Raw genomic sequence first — 25,084 nt, forward strand, 5'->3', positions numbered from 1 at the left:
TTGTGAAAAGTTGTTTAACAACTTAATAAAAGAGACATTGAAAACATACTACAATAATTAAGATCTTAAAAAGAGAGAGAGAATTGGTCAAATGGGAAAAGAAATTGAAAACTTCATTGAAAGAAAAACTACTTAAAAAGCAGAATTGTTGTTCAGTCACTAAGTACTGTCATATTCTTCCTGTCTCCATAAACCAGTTCTTCTATCCTCCACTATTACTTAAACATCTCCATTATTTCCATGTTGTGGATCATCCTCTGACATATCCTTCTCCCTTGCCATCATTTTTTTCCAACATCAGGGTCTTTTCCAATGAATACCATTACCTCATTATGGAACCAAAGCATTATGGAACCAAAGCAATCAGTAATAGATTTTCTAGTGAATAGCCTGAAATAATTCTTTAAATAACAACCGATCTGATCTACTTGCTGTCTTAAGGACTCTCAAAAGTCTTCTGCAGCACCACAATTTGAAAGCGTTGATTCTGTAGCATTCAGTGTTCCTTATTTAGTAGAACTCTCCCAGTTATATATTGCTCCTAGAAAAACCATAACTTTCACTGTATAGACTCTTGCCAGCAAAGTAGTGTCTGTTTTTTATTATGGTGTCCAGATTTACCATAGTTTTCCTTTCAAGGAGCAAACATCTTTTAATTTCATGGCTGCAGTCACTCTCTGCAGTGATCTTTAAGGAAAAAAAATATAAAATCTGACAGTGCTTCCATTTCTTCTACCTTTTATTGCCAGGAATTGATGGGAACAGTTGCCAAGATCTTAGGGGTTTTTTTGATGTTAAGCTTTAAGACAGCTTTTACATTCTCTTCTTTCACCCTCATCAAGAAGATTCTTAATTCCTCTTCACTTTCTGCCATCAGAGTAGGATTGTCTGCATATCTGAGATTGTTGATATTTTTCCAGGCAATCTTAATGCCATTTTTTCATTCGTCCAGCCTGGCATTTCACAGGATGTACTCTGCATATAAGTAAAATAAATAAGGTGACAATATACAACAATCTGGTGACAATCCTTTCCAATATTAAACCAATCAATTGTTCCATGTTCAGTACTTTTTTTTATCTAATTTGTTTATCATTTTGTTTTTCCCATTTACATGTTAAAAAAAATGTAACTTTTTTTTTTAATTTTTAAAACTTTGAGCTCCAAAGTCTCTCCCTTCTTTCTTCCCCATACCCTATCATTGAGAAGGAAAGCAATTCAATATGGGTTATTGATGCATAATCTTGCAAAACATTTCCATAATAGTCATGTTGTGAAAGAAAACACAGCTACAACCCTCTCCCCCCCAAAAAAAAATTTAATAAAAATAAAGAAAATAAAAGGTATGCTTCAATCTGTATTCAGACACTATCACTTAAATAGTGTCCTTGAAGTAGGGATGGATAGAATTTTTCATCATAAGTCCTTCAGAGTCATCTTGAATTATTGTATAGCTGAGAATAGTAAAATCATTCACAGCTGATCATTTTACAATAGTGCTGTTACTTTGTGTACACTACATTTCACCTTGCATACGTTCATTTAAGTCTTTCCAGGTTCTTCTGACAACATCCTGCTCACCATTTCTTTAAAAAGGACAACAGTATTAGATCATAATCACATATAACAATTTCTTCAGCCATTTCCCAAATGACAGGGAGTCCCTTAATCCAATTCTTTGTCCTGAGAAAAGAGTTGCTATAAATATTTTTGTACATATATGTCCTTTTTCTTTTTCATCTTAATCTCTTTGGGGATACAAACTTAATAGTGGAATTGCTATATCAAAGAGTATTCATAGTTTTATAGTCCTTTGGGTATAGTTCCAAATTGCTCTACAAAATAATTGAATCAGTTCACAATTTTACCAACATTAATGGTTCATTTTTCCGACACCCCTTCTAACACTGGTCATCTTCCTTTTCTGTCCTATTCATCAATATAACAGATATGAGGCAGTACTTCAGAATGGTTTTAATTTGCATTTTTCCAATCAACAGTGAATTCAAATATTTTTTCATATTATAGTTTTCATTACTTCATTTAGAAATTGTTCACATCTTTGGTTCATTTATTAACTGGGAAACAGCTCATGTTTTTATAAATTTGACTTAATTCTTTATATGTTTGAGAAATGAGGTCTTCTTTGGCAATAAGAGTTGAGAAAGAGATTAAAGGAATAAGAATAGGCAATGAGGAAACCAAATTATCACTTTGCTGATGATATGATGGTATAGTTAGAGAACCCCAGAGATTCTACTAAAAAGTTATTAGAAATAATCCACAACTTTAGCAAAGTTGCTGGTTATAAAATAAACCCACATAAGTCATCAGCATTCTTATATATCACTAACAAAATCCAACAGTCAGAGTTACAAAGAGAAATTCCACTTAAAGTAACTACTGATTGTATAAAATATTTGGGAATCTATCTGCCAAGGGAAAATCAGAAACTTTATGAGCAAAACTACAAAACACTTTCCACACAAATTAAGTCTGATCTAACCAACTGGAAAAATATTAAATGCTCTTGGATTGGGTGAGCAAATATAATAAAGATGATAGTACTACCTAAACTAATCTATTTATTTAGTGCTATACCAATCAGACTCCCCAAAAACTATTTTGATGACCTAGAAAAAATAACAACAAAGTTCATATGGAAAAACAAAAGGTCAAGAATTTCAAGGAATTAATGAAAAAAAAAAATCAAATAAAGGTGGCCTAGCTGTACCAGATCTAAAATTATATTATAAAGCAGTGGTTACTAAAACCATCTGGTATTGGCTAAGAAATAGACTAGTTGATCAATGGAATAGGTTAGGTTCAAAGGACAAAACAGTCAATAACTTTAATTATCTAGTGTTTGACAAACCCAAAGACCCCAGTTTTTGGGATAAGAATGCATTATTTGACAAAAATTGCTGGGAAAATTGGAAAGTAGTATGGCAGAAACTAGGCATTGACCCACACTTAACACCATACACCAAGATAAGGTCAAAATGGGTTCATGATCTAGTTATGAAGAATGAGATTATAAATAAATTGGAAGAGCATAGGATAGTTTACCTCTCAGACCTGTGGAAGAGGAAGGAATTTATGACCAAAGAAGAACTAAAGATCATTACTGATCACAAAATAGAAAATTTTGATTATATCAAAAGTTTTTGTACAAACAAAACTAATGCAGGCAAGATTAGAAGGGAAACAATAAACTGGGAAAACATTTTTACAGTCAAAGGTTCTGATAAAGGACCTTTTCCAAATATAAGAGAATTGACCTAATTTATAAGAAATCGCTTCTCCAATTGAAAAATGGTCAAAGGATAGAACAAAAATTTAAATGAATAAATTAAAACTATTTCTAGCCATATGAAAATATGCTCCAAATAATATTAATCAGAAAATGCAAATTAAGACAACTTGAGATAACCACACCCGTGATTCGAATGACAGGGAAAGATAACCAGAAGTTGAGGGGATGGGAAAACAGGGACATTAAACATTGTTGGTGGAATTGTAAACATCCAGCCATTTGAGAACAATTTGGAACTATGCCCAAAAGTTATAAATTTGAACCTTTGATCCAGCAGTTTACTACTGGGTTATACCCCAAAGAGATATAAAGAAGGGAAAGGGACCGTATTTAAAAAAGTTTGTGGCAGTTGTTTGAAAAGGGAAGTGGAAAATAAATGGATGCCCATCAATTGGAAAATGGTTGAATAAATTGGTATATGAATGTTATGGAAATTATTTTCTGTAAGAAATGACCAGGGATGAATACAGAGAGGCCTGAGAGACTTATAAACGATACTGAGGAAATGAGAAACCAGGACATTTTACATATCTCAACAATGATACTGCAGAGGACGATTCGATGGAAGTGGATTTCTTCGGAAAAAGAAGACAACGTTTCAATTGATCAAGGATGGACAGAAGAGCTACACTAAAAAGAACACTAGGAAATGAATGTAACTGCTTGATTTTTGTTTTTCTCCCAGGTTATTTATACTTTCTGAATCCACCTCCTCAGCAACAAAAGAATGTTCTTTTTGCACATATATATTTACTAAGATACTGTAACCCTTTAAATGTATAGGACTGCTTGCCATCTGGGAGGGGATGGAGGGAGAGAGGGAAAAATCAGAAAGAAAGTGCAAGGAAAGGTAAAAAAATTATGGCATGGGTTCTGAATAAAAGTTATGGGGGAGAGAGAGAGAGAGAGAGAGAGAGAGAGAGAGAGAGAGAGAGAGAGAGAGAGAGAGAGAGAGAGAGAGAGAGAGAGAGAGAGAGAAAGAAATGAGGTCTTTATCAGGGAAACATAATTCAAAATTTCTTCAGTTACTTTTGCTAACAGTATTTCCTCCTTACTCCCCATTTGTTCTAGTCTCTCTCCTTTCACCATCTCTCCTCAAAAGTATTTTTCTTCCCAGTACCTTCCCCCGCCCATTTTCCCTCTTTTCTCTCTCTCTTACACACACACACACACACACACACACACACACACACACACACACACATGCCCCTCATCCTCTTTCCTCTTACTTTTTCTGTAGAGTAAGATAGATTTCTATACTCAGTTGAGTCTGTATCTTATTCCCTCTTTAAGCCAATTCTGATGAGAGGATGGTTTACTCATTTCCCCTTACCTCTCCACCATTCCCTTCCATTATAAAAGTTTTTTCTTGCCTCTTATTATGTGAGAAAATTTATCCCATTCTATCTCTTCCTTCCCTTTCTCCCAAAGCATTCCTCTATCACTCCTTTATTTTTTAGATTCATTCCTTCATATTCAACTGTGCCCTGTGTCTATATACACTTCTTCTAATTGCCTCAACAATGAGAAAGCTCTTATGAGTTACAAATATCATCTTCCTACATAGGAATGCAAACAGCCCAACTTTATTACTTCCCTTAGATTTCCCCTTCCTGTTCCTTTCTGTGCATCTCTTAAAACTTGTACTTGAAAGTCAAATCTACTAGGCTCTGGTTCTCTCATCAACAATGTTTGAAAGTCATCCATTTTACTGAATGTTCAATCCCCTTCCCTTCCCTCCTTTCTCTTTCCATCCCCTTCCCCACCAAAAGATCATAGCTTTGCTGTGTAGGTGATTCCTTGCTGCAATCCTATCTCCCTTGATTTCTAGAATATCATATACCAAGCTCTCCAAATCCCCTTTTAAATCTTGTGTTTTCCTGAATGCAGCTCCATGATATGTAAATTGTTTGTTTCTGGCAGCCTGAAACATTTTTAATCTTGAAACTCAAGAATTTGGCTACAAAACTGGGAGTTTTAATTTTGAGATCTCTTTCAGGTGGTAGTCAGTGGATTCTTTCAATTTCTATCTTATTCTCTGATTTTAGAAGATCAGGGCAGTCTTTCTTGAAAAATTATATCCATGCTCCTTTTTTTGATCATGCTTTTTAGGTAGTCTAATAATTCCTAAATTATCCCTCCTGGATTTATCCTATAGCTCAGTTGTTTTACCAGTGAGATATTTCACATTGTCTTCTATTTTTTCATTCTTTTGGTTTTGTCTTATTGTTTCTTACTTTCTTATAACATCATTAGGTTCTACTTGCTCAACTCCAATTTTTAAGAAATTATTTTCCTTAGTGAACTACCTCCTTTTCCACTTAGCCAATTCTACTTTCCAAGGAGTTTTTTTTCTTCAGTCTCCCTTTCCATTTGTCCAGTTCTGCTTTTTATGACACTCTCCTCATTGGCTTTTGTACTTCCTTAACCATTTGTCCTACTCTGTTTTTAAGAAGTTTTTTTCTTCAGAAATTTTTTGTGTCTCCTTTACCAAATTATTGAGTTGGTTTTTCATGATTTTCTTACATCACTCATTTCTTTTCCCAATTTTTCTTCTACTTTTCTTACTTGATTTTCAAAATCCTTTTTGGTCTTTTTTCATAACCTGAGATCAAATCATATTTTTCTTGGAAATTTTGACTTTTCCTAGGAGCTATGACTTGGTTATCTTCTGAACATGTGTCTTGATCTTTTTTTGAAACTTTCTATTGTCAGAATTTTTTCCTGTTATTTACTCATATCCTCGGGCTATTACTTGACTTAACTCTTTGTTAAAGTTGGATTCTGCTTCCAGGGTGGAAGCTGCATTCTCTAAAGCTTCAGGGGCTTTATGCAGCTATTTTCAGAGATAGTTCTGGGGACCTATAAGTTTTCAGTTCTTCCAAGGGTATGATCTTAGGAGAAGTGTGTTTATACCTTCTATTCTAACCTGTAACTATAAGCCCTCTATTCTGCCATGACTGTGACGGGGGTGCCCATTTCAGGATGTCACAAAGCTCTGGTGTGCTAGTGCTCCTTCTCATCCTGGGACAGTCACCAGGCCTGCAACCTAGATTCGAGTATGGGGTCAGGCAATACAATTCTACCTCAGTGCTAGCAAAGAGACTCCTGTAATCTCCCTCTGACAATTGTTCAATCTCCAAATCTGTAAGCTGAGAGTTCCAAAGGAGCCCCTGCCACTGCTGATCTATTGGCTTTCAATGCCTGCTAGGTGACCCTGGGCATGTTCAGTTCTAACTGCTGATTCTTGGCTCAATACAGGTTTCTCAGGAGACAAGTATGATAATCTGATACTTCCATTTCTTTGAGGACTTGCTATATATTGTGATTCACAAAACTAAAGTCTTTAGTGGAGTTAAGGAAGAAGATATTAATGTTTTTTTCTGGAAATCCCTTGCCTTCTCCATAATACCAAGTATGTAGATAATTTGGTCTCAAGTTCCTCTGCCTCTTTAAAAACCAGTTTGTTTTTCTACTAATTCATAGTTCACATATTACTAAAACCTAGCTTCCAGAATCTTAAGTATAACTCTGCTGGCAAGTGAAATGAGTACAACTGTTTGGTAATTTTTCATTGCCCTTGGACATGAACCAGTCTTTTTCAATTCACTGTCTACCATTGTATTTTCCAAATTTCCTGGTATGTTGACTCACTTTAATAGCATCATCTTTTAAATAACTTGATTGGAATTTCATCATTTCTACTAGCCTTATTGTTAATGATTCTTTCTAAGGCCCAGCTGACTTCATTGTCCAGGATGTCTAGCTCTAAATCAGTGATCATATCATTAGTGATGATATTAAAATCTTTCTAATATAATTCTTTTATGCTTTCTTGCCACATCTTTTTAATCTTCTCTACTTCTGTTAAATCCCTACCATTTTTGTCTTTTATCCTGACAATTTTTGCATGGAATCTTCCCTTGATATTGCTAATTGTCTTTACCATTCTATTCTTTTCTTTCTATTTCTTTGCATTGATCATTTATGAAAACCTTCTCTCTCCCTACAATTCTGTGGATTCCTGGATTCATAATTAATCAAATGGAAAAAGAGGCACAAAAGCTCAATGAAGAAAATAATTACTTTAAAATTGTAATTGGGCAGGTAAAAGTTAATGAATCTATAAAACCTCAAGAAACAATGATACAAAGTCATAATTAAAATGAAAAAATGTGAACTATCTCTGGGAAAAAATGTCATGGAAAATAGATTGAAGAGAGATAATTTAAGAATTATTGATCTACCAGAAAATCATGATCAAAAACAAAAAAAGAAAGAAAGAAATACACATCATATTTCAAGAAATTAAGGAAAACTGCCCTGATATTTAGATTACTAGGGCAAAATAAAAATTGAAAGAATCTGCCAATCCCTTCCTGAAAGAAATTCTAAAATGAAAATTCCTAGGAATATTACAATCATATTACAGAGTTTCTAGTTCAAAGAGAAAATGTTTCAACAAGTTAGAACAATTCAAATGCTGTGTATTCACAGTCAGGATCACACAATATTTAGTGACGTCCCTTTTTAGGATTAGATATTCCAGAGAATAAAAGAAATGGAATTACAAAAAGGATTAACCTGCTCAGCAAAACTGTATATAATTCTTTGAGGAAAACATGAAACTTTGATGAAAGATAGGACTTTCAAGCACTACTCATGAAAAGACCAGAGCAGAATGGAAAATGTGACTTTTGATTATAAGACTCAAGAGAAGCATTAAAAAAAAAAAAAAAAAAAAAAAGGAAACCATAAAAGAGAAATGGTAAGGGATTCTATAAGGTTATATTATTTACCTTTCTATATGAGATGAAATGTGTAATTTCTAATAAATTTACCATTAATGGGAGAGATAGAAGAATTCTACATAGACAAAGGCTATAGGAAAGGACTATGTTATAATGTTATTTATTTTAATGAATGATCAAGAAAGGGGATGCCCTGGAGAACGGGGAAGGAAGAAAAATGTGGGAAATTATGTCACACACACAAAAAAAAAGTGCAACAATGAACATTTACAATGGTGGGAAAAAACTGGTGGGGATGGGGTGCATGAGTCTTGAAACTCACTTTCCTTTAAATTGATTTAAAGAAATATTTATATACACATACTCAGTTGGATACAGATTATCAGTCATACCGAACCTAGGAGTATGTAGAAGTAAAAGTATTAAGTACCAAGAAAAGGAAATAAGTAGAAGCGGCAAAGTGAGATGATAAAAGAGAATATAGATTAAGGAAGGCTCTGGTCAAAAGTCAAATAGATTTTAGAGAAGGGACAGAATAAAAGTTAAGGCAAAAAAATAAACAGAAGAAAACTGAATGGAGAAAATGTATACTAGTAATCATAATTGTTGATCTGAATGAGATAACCTCACCTATGAAATAAAACTGAATAGCAGAATGATAGAAACCAGAATCCCAAAATGTGTTTTTTACCAAAACCACACACATGAAACAAAGAAACATAAAGAAGAATGGCTGTAGCAAAATCTATTATGCTTCAGCTAAGATAAGAAAGGTAGGAGCAGCAATCATGATCTCAGATAAAGTAAAATCAAAAATAGATGTAATTAAAAGAGATAAGCAGGGAAATTATATCTTGCTAAAAGGCATCCCAGAAAATGAAATGACAGTAATACTAAACATATATATGCACCAAAAGGTATAGCATCCAAATTTTTAAAGGAAAAATTTAATGAATTACAATAGGAAATTATAAAATTATACTAGTAAGGAATCTTAATTTTCTTCTCAGAGTTAGATAAATTCAATTATAAAAGAAATATGAAAAAAAATTAAAGAGATTAATAGAATATAGAAAAGTTAGATATGAGAGACTTGGAGAAAACTTGGAACAGAAATAAGTATTTCTTTTTCAAAGAGATATAATGGCAACTTCACAAAAACTGACCATGTATTACAACATAAAAAACTCGCAACCAATGCAAAAAAGCAGAAATTGTAAATGTATTGTTTTCAGTTTGAAATAACCAAAAATTATATTCAAGAATAGAGCCATGATAGAAAGATGAAAAATTAATTGAAAACTAAATAACACAAGCCCGACAATGAGTGGGTCAAAAATCAAATGATAGAAATGATGAATAAGTTCTTTTAAAAGAATAAGATACTAAAATTTGTGAGAGGCTATAAAAATATTTTTTAAGGGAAAACTTATCTCTAAAAGCAATAAAGAAGAGAAAAGGCAGATCATGAATTGGGCATACAACTAAAAACTAACCTTTTTTTTTTAAAAGAAGAACTTCAAAATCTTCAAGTGCCAAAATGGAAATCTCAAAAATCAATAGATGAGTAAAAGTGAAAGAAAAATAAACTACTGAAAAAATAAGTAAAACAAGGAATTGGTTTTAGTTTTCAAAAAGTAGACAAAATATTGGTTAATATGATTTTAAAAATAAAGCAAATCAAATTCCAGTATCAAAAATGAAAAGGATGAATACACCACCAACAGAGAGGAAATTAATTATCAGGAATCGTTTTACCCTATTATATGTCATATGCTCTAAGTGAAATATATGATTATTGACAAAAATATAAACTACCCAGATTAACAGAAGAAACAGAATACTATCTTAGAATAAGAAACTGAATACAGGAATGAACTCCCAAAGAAAAATCTCAGACTAGGTAACTTGATAAATGAACTCACCCAAATGTTTAAAGAAAAATTAATCCTAATATGATATAAATTATTTGGAAAAAGTTAAAAGAGGAATCCTACCAAATTCCTCTTGTGATACAATTATGGTTTTGATACTGAAACTAAGAAGAACAAAAAGAGAGAAAACTATAGGAAAATTAACGAACATTGATGCAAAAATTTTGAACTATTAAAATACTCTGGAAGATTAACAGCAATAAATCATAAAGATTAAGTAAAAAGGATCAGGAGGGATCTACACTAGGAATGAGGATGGTTTATTATTAGGAAAGGTATCAGCAAAACTGAAACAAAAACAACAAAAATCATGTGATTATATCAATAGATGTAGAAATGCAATTGCTTATTTCCATTAAAAACACTAGAAACAGAAGAATAAATGAAGCCTTTTTTAAAATAAGTAGAATCTATCTGAAACAATGAACAAGCATTATCTATAATGGAGTTAAACTTGAAATGTTTCCAACAAGATTAGAGGCAATGCAAGAATGTCCATTATCACCACTTTTATTCAATACCACACTAGAAACCCTAGCTATAGCAATCAGACAAAAAAAAAAGAAACTGAAGGCATAAAAATAGACTCCAAGGAAACAAAACTATCATGTTTTATAGATGATACAATGGCATACTTAAAGAACACAAAGAAATCATATAAAATGAAACAATTAAAAACTATCAAAATTTCAGAATATAAAATAAATCCACATGGGTCATTAGCTTATCTTTATACCACCAACAAAACCCAGCACCAAGAGATAGAAACAGAAATAGGGAATATAAAAAAAGTCTTGGGAGACTATCTGACAAGACAAACCCAGGGACTATATGAACATAATTACAAGATGCTTTCCACACAAATAAAGACATATCTAAACAATTGAAGAAACATTTATTGATCATGGATAGATAGGTTGAGCCAATATAACAAAAATGACAATTCTATTTAAGTTAATGTACTTATTCAATGCCATACAAATTAAACTTCCCAAAATTATTTTATAGAGCCAGAAAAAAAAATGATAATTAACTATGATAGTCTTAGCACTTTTCAACAATGAGGTTATTTAAAGCAATTCTCAGGCTTGTGATGGAAAGAGCCATCCACATCCAAAGACAGAACTTTAAAGATTGAATATGGATCAAACATAGTATTTTCACCTTTTTGTTGTTTTTGTTTGCTTGTTTTTTTCTCTTATTTTTTCCCTTTTGATCTGATTTTTCTTGCACAGCATGACTAATATGGAAATATGTCTAGAAGAGTTGCACATTAATATATTAGATTGTTTGCTATCTAGAGGAGTGGAAGGTAAGGCAGAGGAGAAAATTTTGAACACAGGCTTTGTAGAGGTGAATTCTCAAAACTATCTTTGCATGTATTTGAAAAAACAAAAAATGTGTAAAAAGAAAAGAAATATAATATTCTAAAAGGAAAAAAGAAACAGTAATAGATTAGCATATAATATAACAATATAGTGTTTAATAAACCCAAATATGTAAACTTTTCAGGTAAAAAATCACTTATTAGAAATCACTGGGAAAACTGTAAAGCAGTTTGGAAAAAATTAAGAATCAACCAACTTCTCACACTGGAAACTAAGATTAAAATACATAAATGATTTAGAGACATAAAAAAATGATACAAGTAAACTAGAAGTGCATGGAAAATTTATCCATGAAGAAGCCTTTACGATCAAATAAGAGATTACAAGAAGAAAATTTACCTGTCACAGCCATGAAGGGAAGACTTTATAACCAAACAAGAGACTACAAGAAGTAAAATGAATAATTTTGATTGCAAAAAATTAAAAAGGTTTTGTTCAAACAAAACCAACATAGACAAAATTAGAAGGAAAGCAGTAAATGTGAAAAAAAAATTTACATCAAGTTTCTTTAATAAAGGCTTCATGTCTGAAATGTATAGGGAATTGATCCAAAATCATAAAAATAAGACCATTCCCCAGATGATAAAGTCAAAGCATATAAAAAGGGAATTTTCAGGAGAAATAAAAGCTGTCAATAGTCACATGAGTCTATATCACTAATGATCAGAGGAATGCACATTAAAATAAATAAAATAAAAAAACATTAAAATAACTCTGAATTATTACCACATATGTATTAGACTGGCTAACACAAAAGAAAAAGAAAATAACAAAAGTTGGAGAAGTTGTAGAAAAACTGCATACCCTTTGACTTAGCAATATCACTGTTCGGTCTGTATTACAAAGAGCTCAAAAAAAAGGGGAAAGCTCTATTTGTACAAAAATATTTATGGCAGCTCTTTTTGTTGGCAAAGAATTAAAAATTGTGAGGATGTTCATCACTTGGGGAATGACTAAACAAGTTGTGATATATGATTGGAATACTATTATAAGAAATTATAAACAGAATGATCTCAGAGAAATCTAGAAAAACTGCAAACTGATGCAAAAAGTGAAGTGAGTTAGGACCAGGAGAAAAGTGTATAGGAGTAGCAGTAATATATTCAAGACAATTCCAAAGAACCCATGATGTAAAACTCTGAATACATGTTGATATATACTTTTTTTGATATATACTTTTTTGACTTTATTTTTCTTGATTTTTCAACATGACTAATATGTAAATGTTTTCACATGACTTCACATGTATAAAGGATATATTACTGGCCTTCTCACGATGTGGGGATGTGGACAGTGAAGGAGCCAATTTATAAATCAAAATTGTAAAAACTTAATGGCAAAAAATGTTACATGCAATTGAGAAATATTTTATGAAGTTAAAAAAAATAAGAATATGATAACTTAGATGACCACTATGTCAAAGAAATCTTGAAACAAATTGCAGTTAGAAACTATTGGTCTTTCCTCACTCAATTTATCCTCCTTCAGCCATCACACTTTGGTGGCCTTTTTTTCTTAAAGGTCAGATCTGATCATATCTCATATTATGCCTTCCCCCTCTTAATTATTTCTGATTTATCCTATATATAACTTATTTGCACACATTTGTTTTCTCCCCCATTAGATGTAATGTCTTTGAGGAAACAGACTGTTCTTTTTCCTATTTTATATTCCCAAGATTTAGCAAAATACCTGGCATATAGTAAGCACTTAATAAATGTTTATTTATAGGCCTATCTTACTACAGTCCATCACAGCCCCATTACTCTACAAAGCCTAAAACAAAGGTGTCAGGCTCACTGACTTCAACTAAACAAGATTAAAATGAAATTGGTAATGTTTATAAAAATAAAAATACAACAGAGGTAAAAATTAATTCGTGATTTTCTAGGTCATTATGTAGCTGAAGAGATCCATTTCCATTAGAGTTTGACACTACTAAAGTAGAAGACATAAATATGTGTTCTTTAAAAAAGAAAGAAAGAAAAAAAAAGAGGAAGGAAGGGAGGGAGGAAGAAAGGAAGGAAGAAAGGAAGGAAGGAAGGAAGGAAGGAAGGAAGGAAGGAAGGAAGGAAGGAAGGAAGGAAGGAAGGAAGGAAGGAAGGAAGGAAGGAAGGAAGGAAAGACATAAATACTATAATGAAAATTTGAAGCAAAATCAAAAATCACAAAGAAAAATTAGAAGTACATGTACTCTATTTACTATCAAAAATAACTTGTCTGGAAAATAAAACACAGAGGGGAAAGCACAGGAATTTATTATGTCTCAGCCAAAGCTAAAATAATATGTGTTGCAATATTGACCAAAGCAACACTTAAAACAAAGTGCAAATAGAAATAAGGAAAACTACATTATACATGAAGGCACATAAATGGCACATTATTTTAAGGCAAGGCCTGTAATTTGATTCTTACAGGAAACTCTCCATGGGAAAAGCCCTTGCATCAATGCAGATAGTATCTTAACTAAGAGATTAAACGACGTGACCATGATCAAACAGTCAATGTATATCAAGAGGAAAAACTTGCACACTGGTATGATAATAGCGATATCTGCTAAGATCACAGCTACAACTCCTAGGCTAGCTTTTCCTAAAGCCCTACTTTTGACAGTTTAAGTTAATTTTTACTTACAAGGTATTGAAATCATGATAGAGTCTTATATGATCCAACAGATGAATAACATTTGAACTTCTGATTAAATGCAAAAGTTAGTACACAAGAAGTCAGACAGAGGCAAAGAAACTTGGCCTAGCATACAGCAATCAATAATTTGTGACTAATGATTTTTAAAAAGTGTGTGATACATAGTGATTAATAATCTCTCTCTCCCACCACTCCTACCCTCACCTCTACTCCATCTCTAGTACTGTCAGTATCTCAGTTCCATCTTCTTTATTGAATATCCTTTCCATGCTGTGGGAAAGTAAATTTTTTTTTCTTAAATGTTAGATGGTCTAAGAATATTTTTTTTAATTCTAATCCCAACAAGCCTGAGTCAAACCTGGTTTTCTTGACTCAATAATCTTGCCTAACAATGACAAGACATAATATTTATATCAAATACATATTTACTGAATAGCAAAGAAGACACGTAAGTTAAAGGATAAGCTAACTAAACTAAAGAAAGACAAACCATAAATTAATAATGGATGAACATTCATGCTGCATTAAGATTAAGAAAAGTCTAAAAATTACAAATGAGAAAATTGGCAAGAATTTGAACATAATATTAGAAAAAAATAGATATTAACCATTTCTGGTAATTACTAAAAAGAAATTATTAGCAGTATAACTCAATACTATTTCCCCCAAGGACTTTATGACCAAAGCAGAACTAGAGATCATTGCTGATCACAAAATAGAAAATTTCAATTATACCAAACTGAAAAGTTTTTGTACAAACAAAACTAATGCAGACAAGATTAGAAGGGAAGCAATAAACTGGGAAAATATTTTTACAGTCAAAGGTTCTGATAAAGGCCTCATTTCCAAAATATATAGAGAATTAACTCTAATTTATAAAAAATCAAGCCATTCTCCAATTGAAAAATGGTCAAAGGATATGAACAGACAATTCTCAGATGAAGAAATTAAAACTATTTCTAGTCATATGAAAAGATGCTCCAAGTCATTATTAATCAGAAAAATGCAAATTAAGACAACTCTAAGATACCACTACACACCTGTCAGATTGGCTAAGATGACAGGAAAAAATAATGATGATTGTTGGAGGGGATGTGGGAAAACTGGGACATTGATGCATTGTTGGTGGAGTTGTGAACGAATCCAACCATTTTGGAGAGTAGTTTGGAACTATGCTCAAAAAGTTATCAAACTGTGCATACCCTTTGATCCAGCAGTGTTACTACTGGGCTTATATCCCAAAGAGATCATAAAGAAGGGAAAGGGACCTGTATGTGCACGAATGTTTGTGGCATCCCTCTTTGTAGTGGCTAGAAACTGGAAACTGAATGGATGTCCATCAGTTGGAGAATGGCTAAATAAATTGTGGTATATGAATATTATGGAATATTACTGTTCTGTAAGAAATGACCAACAGGATGATTTCAGAAAGGCCTGGAGAGACTTACACGAACTCATGCTGAGTGAAATGAGCAGGAGCAGGAGATCATTATATACTTCAACAACAATACTATATGATGACCAGTTCTGATGGACCTGGCCATCCTCAGCAACGAGATCAACTAAATCATTTCCAATGGAGCAGTAATGAACTGAACCAACTACGACCAGAGAAAGAAGTTTAGGAGATGACTAAAAACCATTACATTGAATTCCCAATCCCTATATTTATGCCCACCTGCATTTTTGATTTCATCACAAGCTAATTGTACAATATGTCAGAGTCTGATTCTTTTTATACAGCAAAATAATGTTTTGGTCATGTATACTTATTGTGTATCTAATTTATATTTTAATATATTTAACATCTACTGGTCATCCTGCCATCTAGGGGAGGGGTTGGGGGGTAAGAGGTGAAAAATTGGAACAAGAGGTTTGGCAATTGTTAACGCTGTAAAGTTACCCATGCATATAACCTGTAAATAAAAGGCTATTAAATTTAAAAAAAAAAAAAATACTATTTTCCCCAAATTCTTCCCTCTCCCAAACTTCCCCATTTCTATCCAATACACCACCATCCCTTCAGTATCTCAAGTTCATAATCTCCATATTATTCTGGATGCAAGTCCTTATTCTTTCTCTCATCCCACATACTCAATAAACTATTATATCTTGACAGTTCTACATCTCTCCCAACTGATTCCCATACTCCACGCACACCAACTACCATGTTCATTCAGGTCCTCATCTCTTCTCTAGAGCACTTCTACAATTTTCTAATTTGTCTTTACTCAAGTGAACCTATATTTTGCCAAAATATTTTTCTTAAGACATCTTATTGTGTGACTCAATGTCTTCCTATTGTCTCTAACCAAATATAAACTCTTTTTAACTTTTAAAGGGCTATAGAACCTAGCACCAACCTAAATTTTCAGGCTCAATGAATATCATTTCCCCCTTTAGTTCCTGGACCTCTGCAATTTGGCAAAACTAAACTTTGCTTTATTCTTCACTTTATTCATAGCATTCCAGCTCCTCATTATGCATTCATTTTCACTGGCTATTCCTCATGTCAGGAATGTACTATCGCCTCACAAGCTTTCTCTTCCTTTGAGATGCAGCTCAAATACCATCTTCTACATGAAGAACTTCCTGATCCTATCAACTGTTAGTGCACCTTCTTTCATTTTATGATATATTTAACAATTTACATGTATTTATATTTATTTTCTGTCTCTACCACAAATATATACATATATATGTACTTGTCTTCAATATTAGAATATAAGCTTACTGCAAGCAAAGATTATTTTGTTCTTTATTTTTATATCCCTAGTGTTTGAAATACTAGAACATTAAACAGGTGTTTAACAATAGTTATTAAATGACTGATAACATGCTTTATTACAATTCCTAATAGTTTCATATTTGCTGTTTTTGCAGTCTGTTTTAGACACCTATTCTCCATAATCATCTGAGTGATAATTCATTTTTAACATTCTAAAAATGATATTAATCACAGAATATTTTCTTAACATGATCAAAGAACTAGTGTTTTATATATGGATAATGCAATGGATAAATACATTCAATCCTAGAAGAATAAAATTAGTATTTGACGTTATTTTTTAAATGCCAGCTAAGGCAGGCAATAAGCAAGAAAAAGGAATTAAGAAGAAAAATGCTGGCAAAGAAAAGAAGAAAATAGCTATACTCTCAAATGATACAATAGTATATTTAGAAAATTCAAGATTTTCAACAAAAAACAATTATTTAACATAATAAACAACTTTAGAAAAATGTCACCACCAAGAAAAAAACCTAAAATGAACAAAATATACATAATTAAGGCAATACAGTACCCAATATAATATTCAGTATTGTTTCCCTCAAACTATATACCCAAATTAATTTACAGATTTTTGTGCTATATAAAACAAAATTCCAAGGGGCTGCTATAATAAATTATACTGATGAGAAAAATTATATGAGAGAACAAATGAACAAGAAAATAAAAGAAAATCATTAAAGCAAAAAGTGAAGGAGGCATGTGCTGACAGATATCAAACTATCTTATAAAGGAGTAGTTATCAAAATCACTTGGTAGCAGAAAAATGTAAAAAAGAACAAGGAATTAGAATACATACACAAAGACATATAGCCAATAAAGAGTTTGTTAGGTCCCAAAATACAAAACACTAGAATTGGGAAATCGTTACTCAATAAAAATAGTTGTGAAATTGATAATCAGACAATCAAACTTTATAATACCATGCCAAAAGAACAGCTAGTTGGTACAGAGGCTCTACAGTCAGGAAGACCTAAATTCAAATCCACCCCAAACACTTAATACTTCCTAACTATATGACCCTGAACAAGGCACTTAACCCCAATTACCTACAAAAACAAACAAAAGAGATATCATGTCATAGTATAAAAAATTTCAAATGCTTAATCATATCAATATTTTAAAATAAAAAATATAGAAAATGTAAATGTATCATAACTGTCAAGAAGAAAATGCTTGACTATTTTTTAAAACAGAATTATGGAAAGAAAACATTTTATCACATGAAAATAACTGGTATTTATTTATAAACTATCATTTACAAAGAGTTTTGAGATTTGTAAAACACTTTATAAGTACATTCTTTTCTCACAACAACCCTAAGAAGCTGGTGCTATTATTAATGGAGAAGGAAATAAGCATTTTATAAGTTATCTACTATATGTGAAAGACTAAGACAAACACTTCATAAATATCACCTCATAAAAACCTTGTAACAACTCAAAGGCTAATTGGGTGCTTGTTGTTTGATTATCTTCAGTCATGTCAAACCCTTTTGGGTTTTCTTGGCAGAAATATGGGAGTGGTTTGCCATTTCCTTCTCCAGGTCATTTTACAGATGAGGAACTGAGGCAAACAGACAAACAAGCAAAAAAGTAACTTGCTTAGGATCAAGCAGCTTGTAAGTATGGGTTGTATTTCCAAATTTGAACTCAAATCTTCCTACCCACTAAGTTACCCACCTGCCTCAAAGAACAATATTAAAAAATATTTAATTCATTATAATTCAATAAATTTTTGGATTAATCTATTATAAACTAAACATTATATACACGACACTGATGCTGACAATACAAACACAAAAACTAAATAGCCCTTGTTTTTGTTGCACAGTCTACAATTTAACTGAGGAAATATAAGATGTCCACAAACAGAAATGATGATAACAACATAAATATAATGGTAATATTAATAAAAATATATCAAGCACAGAAATTATGACAACATAAAAATAATAGTAATATTAATAAAAATATATCAAGCAAAATGGCCAAGTAATGAATACAACTTTGCAAAAATAAAATCAATTCCTCAATCTATAAATTGTAAAATAAAATAGGTATAGATGTACCTATAATAAGAACATAATAAACATCTTAAACTTTACAATAAAAAGAAAAATTAAACTTAAGAAATTACTTATTAACTTTTAAACTGGCAAACATTATTTAAAAGTAGAAAACAGAGGAAATAACAGGAAGATCCTCTGCCACTAAGGCCAATGCCATTTTCCAAATGATTTGCTCAGGAATGACAGAGCAGCAAAAACATTATTTATGACTTTGTTAAAATTAGTAGATGTTTGTGTAAAAAGTAATATATAAAGAATTTAGAATTTGCTCAACTGAATGAGTATCTCTAAATCTTTATTTTCTACTGATCTTTCCCTTTCCTTGAGTAATCAACAGGTATGCTACCAGATTCCAAGAAATAATAATTTTATTCTTTCCTCACTTCCTTTCCTCTGTTCTCTAGACTGCTTTTATTTGACTCATTTTTATGAGATTCACCCAATTTTTTTTGGGGGGGGGGTGGGGGCTGATATATCAGTACACTAAGAATCCAAAATAACTGCAAAACAAGATATTTTTTAAAATAAAAGAGAAACAAAATTGACAACAAATAGCTGTTTCTTCTGAAAACAAATATAAATGAAACAACAAAATTAGTAAACTAATTAATTAATTTTATTCAAAGAGAGATAAGAAACCACATTACCAAAAAATGGATTAAATTTATGACCAGTAGAAATAAAACAAAGAAAATTAACAGTAATTGATAGACAGTTATATGCCATCAAAGTTGAAAATTTATAGGAAATAGATGAATATCTACAAAATTTAAAATATATAAGTTGTAAAAATCAAGACAAAAAGATGCTAAATGATACAATCTCAGAAATAGAAATTCAGCTAGCCAAAAATTATGAAAGAGCTTTTTTTTTTTAAGAATCACTAGTGTGGTGTAACTTTTAATTGTTCTTTAAATGTTTGATAGAATAATTCTCTAAATTTTTCAAGATTCCATAAGAATTTCAAATGATTTATTTTATTTCTAAGCTTATATTTCCTATCTTATATTTTTTAAAAAGAATATTAATTCCTAAGTATTTCTGAGATCATAATTTTTAAATTGCAAAGAAATGACACAAGCAAAAAAGATTATTATCATCCTAAGGAATGTCTGGTTATCTAATATTAAACAGTTAACATAACACTTCATTTATAATCTTTTGGTGGGGGTGGGGTGGGGGGAGGGCAATTGGGGTTAAGTGATTTCTCCAAGGTTACATAGCTAGTAATAAAGTGTTAAGTGTATCAGATCAAATTTGAACTCAGGTCATCCTGACCCCAGGGCCAGTGCTCTATCCACTGTGTTATCTAGCTGCCCCTAACTTCATTTGTAATCTAAACATGATGAAATCTTTTTTTTTTTTTTTTTTTTTTTTTTTTTACCTTGAGTAGGTATGTGGGAATGTTGCTGAAATCCACTGGTAACTTCAAAAGGAAACGAGCTGAAAATTCCCCAGTCTGTAAAAAGAGAACCATAACAATGAGACAAAAAACTTCCCCAAATAGTGCAAGAACTGTTACTATAATAGTTATCTTTAAGGCCTTTGGCCTATCAATAACATGGATAAATGAATTCTAACATAAGGAGAAGGATGAGAGTGATATCTAAGAAGATTAAATGGTTTATAGTAAAGAATACAAAATGCATTGTAATTACCATGCTATATATAGCAATATCCTATTTGGTGTGTTTCTAAAGAAGCACTCGAGCCACTGATTTTAACATTTATAGTACACTGGCTTGATGTCATACATTACTGTCATTGAAATATATGTAATTGTATGACACTGAAACATCAATTGTATTCTATATAAAACAATAAAATAAAAAGTATTTAGAGTACCTAATGATTATTTAACCATAGTTATCAATTTGATGATTATATATTTCAATCTATTAATGAGATATCTTAAAAAAGAGGCAAAAGTGATCTTTGATTACTGAGAAAAAAGATCTTTAGTTATCAAAAGAAACTGACCACCAATTTACTGTCAACTAACCTGATTAATAAATTAATTATTGGTTACTCAGAAGAAAAAAAATGAGATAAAAGTTTATTCAATATAAGGAATCTGATTACTTTCTGCAGAACTTCCATTTTTAGAAAATACTGACTGGGAGAGGGAGGAAAGAACCAGACAGGTGAAAAAGCCGATTCTCAGAAGGGTAATTCAAAAACAGATAAGACCTATTATTTGAGTTAAAAAGAGAATATAATTGTGGGTAATAGATTGGAGTCAATCTAACTTCAATGAGTACAAATCTAGGGGTGAGAGCATGCACAATCTAAGACAAATAAGATAATACTACTAGGCAGGATAAGAAAAGTAAAAGCTGACAGAATAAACAATCAAATAATATCAAGCAAAGTAGTTGCCTTTCCTTCAATTAAGTTAATGTTAAATACTTCATTTCTCTGATTCTGTTTATTTTATTCTGCTTCAGTTCATGTATATCTTCCTGTGATAGTTTGAATTTCTCATAATGATCTTTTATTAGAGAGGAGTAGTCTCTCATTTCATTTATTTCTGACAATTTGTTTAGCCATCCTTCAATTAACTGATACCTATTTGTTTAAAAAACAGTTCTTATGAGCAGGACCAAGAGATCATTATATACTTCAACAACAATACTATATGATGACCAGTTCTGATGGATCAGGCCACCCTCAGCAACGAGATCAACCAAATCATTTCCAATGGAGCAGTAATGAACTGAACTAGCTTTGCCCAGAAAAAGAACTCTGGGAGATGACTAAAAACCATTACATTGAATTCCCAATCCCTATATTTATGCACACCTGCATTTTTGATTTCTTTCACAAGCTAATTGTACAATATTTCAGAGTCTGATTCTTTTTCTACAGCAAAATAACGTTTTGGTCAGGTATACTTATTGTGTATCTAATTTATATTTTAATATATTTAACATCTACTGGTCATCCTGCCATCTAGGGGAAGGGGTGGGGGGGCGGGGGGGAGAGGACCAACATAAAAAGGAAAGCGTGGGGCAATTGTTAATGCTGTAAAGTTACCCATGTATATATCCTGTAAATAAAAGGCTATTAAATAAAAAAAGAAAAAAAAAAAAAAAAAAACAGTTCTTAGTTTACTATTTCCACTGTAATGAACTTTGAATATGAATGTTCATCTCAGAAAATGGTAACCTAGTTTTAGTATTTGAGTCATTTGACTAGAAGTCACTATTTTAATACTGACAGTGCCTCATTCTGAAGTATCTTCTGTTCACATTTTGCTTCTTAAATGATATGTTACTATTTCTAGAAAAGTGAATAACGGGATTATAGTATCAAAAGGTATTTTCGCCAGCCAATTCTTAACCTTCTACACTTATTCTTGCTCTCAGGGCAGGTGATCATTGGACATTTTGCAAAGGTTACCAATTTTCTGTCAAGTATGAGCAAATATCCACAAAAGTTCATGGAAATGCTAAACTCTGGGGACCCCTTGATCAGTATTCCAGTAGCTCAAGATCAGCTATAGAAAGCACTGGAACAGCTCTAAGGATATTAACATAAAAAGAATATGCCATGAGAACTTGTAGCTATTAGATAATAAAAAGAATTTATTAAGTGAGAACAAAGATTTAGAGACATCCGGAAGAACCTTACATTTAATTGGGTAAGGGTAATACAACAGGGAACAGAAATGTAGGGTCAAAGAGACGAAGCCAAATCCTGCCTCTGACAATATTACTAGCTATGTGACATCAGGCCAATCGTTTAATTTCTCTAAGCATTAGTTTTGTCATCTATTAAACAAGCAAATTGGTCTTTCATTTAGATCTCTTCTGGTTCTTAATCTATGTTCCTAAGATTTTATACATCTATAAATACAAAGTAATTTCAATAATTTCAAAGAGAAATCAATGAAGATTTCTTTGAGTGAGGGGGTGAGATCTGTTAAGAAGACCAACTTATTAGTTGTCTGGAAGAATGACTAGAAAAGAGAGAAACCAACAGCAAAAGAACCAAGAGGAAGCTACTGCAATAGTTTGTGCTGTAAGATAGGCTTTGAGCAAGTAGTTAGTTGAACCATAGTGAGTTAAGTCTCCAGTACTACTCAGAATAACTGGTAAGCCAGGATAGTCTTAAAAAGCACTAGGGCAACTTAACTTTACAAACTTACAAAACACCACACCCTCAATCCTCTTGGTAAGAAGTATATTAAGACTAGATTGAACAGTAGGCTTCCAAACCTCACAGAAACTTCTTGAGGACTATTTTTATCAAGAGATTAAATATATTTTGATCAAAGTTATTGTACAGGCTCTGAGTACTTCTATGCATTAGATATTGAAACATTCCCAGAATACTAGTCAAGTAATGAGGGATTATATTAGAGTAGAAACTATTGTAAAATTAAAATAATTAATTCTCCACAATTATTTACAAGACCTTAGGCAATCAATCAATAAGCATGTAGTAAGTCTATATTATGTACCAGGAATAATGTTAAGCATTGGAGATAAAAAGAAAGAAAATACAGTTCCTGCCTTCAAAAAACTTTCAAGAAAATGACAACAAAATAAACTCAAATATTATGCAATTGTAATATTGGAGACAGAACAAAGATAGCAGAGTAGAGGCAGGAACATAGCTGAATTCTTCCAATTTCCTCTGCAAACCATTTTGAAATAACAACCTAAATCAATTTCTAATGCAACAGAATCAACAAAAGGTTGAAGGTGAAATAATTTTCCAGTCCCAAGACAACTTAGAAAGATGGAAGCAAAGGTCTGTCACACAGGAGTGGCAGTCAATCCTGGAGCATAGTGAAGGCCTGCCACAGCTGTGCTAACCATAGGCTTTGGAAGCAGCTGAAGCAGCAGTTTCAAGAAGTCTCCATTCATAGACTCTTGTAATTTCAAAAAGAGATTACAAGGGGTCTTTGTTAGCAGGGTTCAAGACCCTACCAAGTTGCCTGTACTTAGTTCCAAGTTGCAGTCTGCATTGTATGAATTTTGGTATATTTTCTTATTGTGTTGTCATTCTCTTTAATGAAATTATTGCTTCTATGTTTTGATCCTTGAATCACTAATTCTTTAGAATTTGGTTATTTAGTTTCCAATTCATTTTAATCTATCTTTCCATGGCCTTTTATTGAATGTAATTTTTGTTCCTTTGTAATCTGAAAATGGTGCATTTAATATGTCTGCATTTGGTAGTTAAGTTTTATGTTCAACATTGATCTTTGGGTATTTTGACCATAGTATATTATGATTCCATCATTCATCCTGAATCCAAAAATCTTTTTAGCCATTGAGAGTGAATGTACATATTTCCAAAAATGTTGGATTTTTAACTAAATAAATGTGTTAACTTAACTTGATTTGTAAAATTCAAATCACAAATAAAAAAAGTGTAAAGTCATGAAAGGAAACAAAGTCTACCAGAAACTATGAAAAATGACCCATGACATTCAATGTTAAACTATTCTTTGTTTTTTTGTGTGTCCTGCTCTCTAGAGCCCCCCTAAGTTGGGGTGACAAAATGTACCATTCCTTTCTGGAGCCCCCACACTGGGGTGATTAAAATATCCTGCTTAGTGGAAAAGTGATGAGGCAGGACTCCTAAAGAGGGTGGAAAAATGGAATCTGTTTATTTCAAGGGCTTTGCCTTTTTCATAATTAACAAAAACAACACTGAGCATGTGGGACCACATAAACAGTTTGCTACTGTATATAGTTTGCCACCTGGTATCACTCTTCTACCCGCTATCACTCTGCTTCAATCTCAACAGAGGTTGTCACTGTTCCCTGACTTCTCAGGAAGTCCGAGATCCCCTAGGGGAGATGAGGAGCTGAACCAGACATTGTCAGCAGATTCCCTCTGGGGTGAAGGGTCTTATACCTCACCCAGAGTTTCCCTACTGACTGTGATCCTCTACAGTTTTTCTTCCCTTGTGACTAAAAAGACAAAGAAAACAGCTTAATGACAATAAAATCTAAACCTCCAGGGTTCAACTGCAACTGGAATTACATATGCAACAAAGTCCTAAACCCAGTGCCCACCAAAGGATTCCTTGTAATAGCTTTCTGACTAGTTGTCTGACCCCCTCATAATCTATTGCAGTACTCTCAAGTAAAAAGTGATAAGGGCCCATACCAGAGTGATTGTAATGTCAGAGGAAAGAAAAAGATGTATACAAGAGAAATTACCTCAGAAG

General features: G+C 32.2%; 1 protein-coding gene across 2 annotated transcripts in view; it reads right to left on the reverse strand.

Annotated features, from left to right (window-relative positions):
- Positions 1–25,084, reverse strand: part of BABAM2 (BRISC and BRCA1 A complex member 2) — a 490,988-nt gene that overhangs the window by 325,977 nt on the left and 139,927 nt on the right. For both annotated transcript variants that reach the window (XM_031951331.1, XM_031951330.1), the window contains exon 6: positions 20,279–20,353. In XM_031951331.1, the coding sequence (XP_031807191.1) occupies positions 20,279–20,353 (75 nt within the window). The remainder of the gene's footprint in view (positions 1–20,278; positions 20,354–25,084) is intronic.

Source organism: Sarcophilus harrisii, chromosome 2, assembly GCF_902635505.1.
Source record: "Sarcophilus harrisii chromosome 2, mSarHar1.11, whole genome shotgun sequence".
Lineage (NCBI taxonomy): Eukaryota > Metazoa > Chordata > Mammalia > Dasyuromorphia > Dasyuridae > Sarcophilus > Sarcophilus harrisii.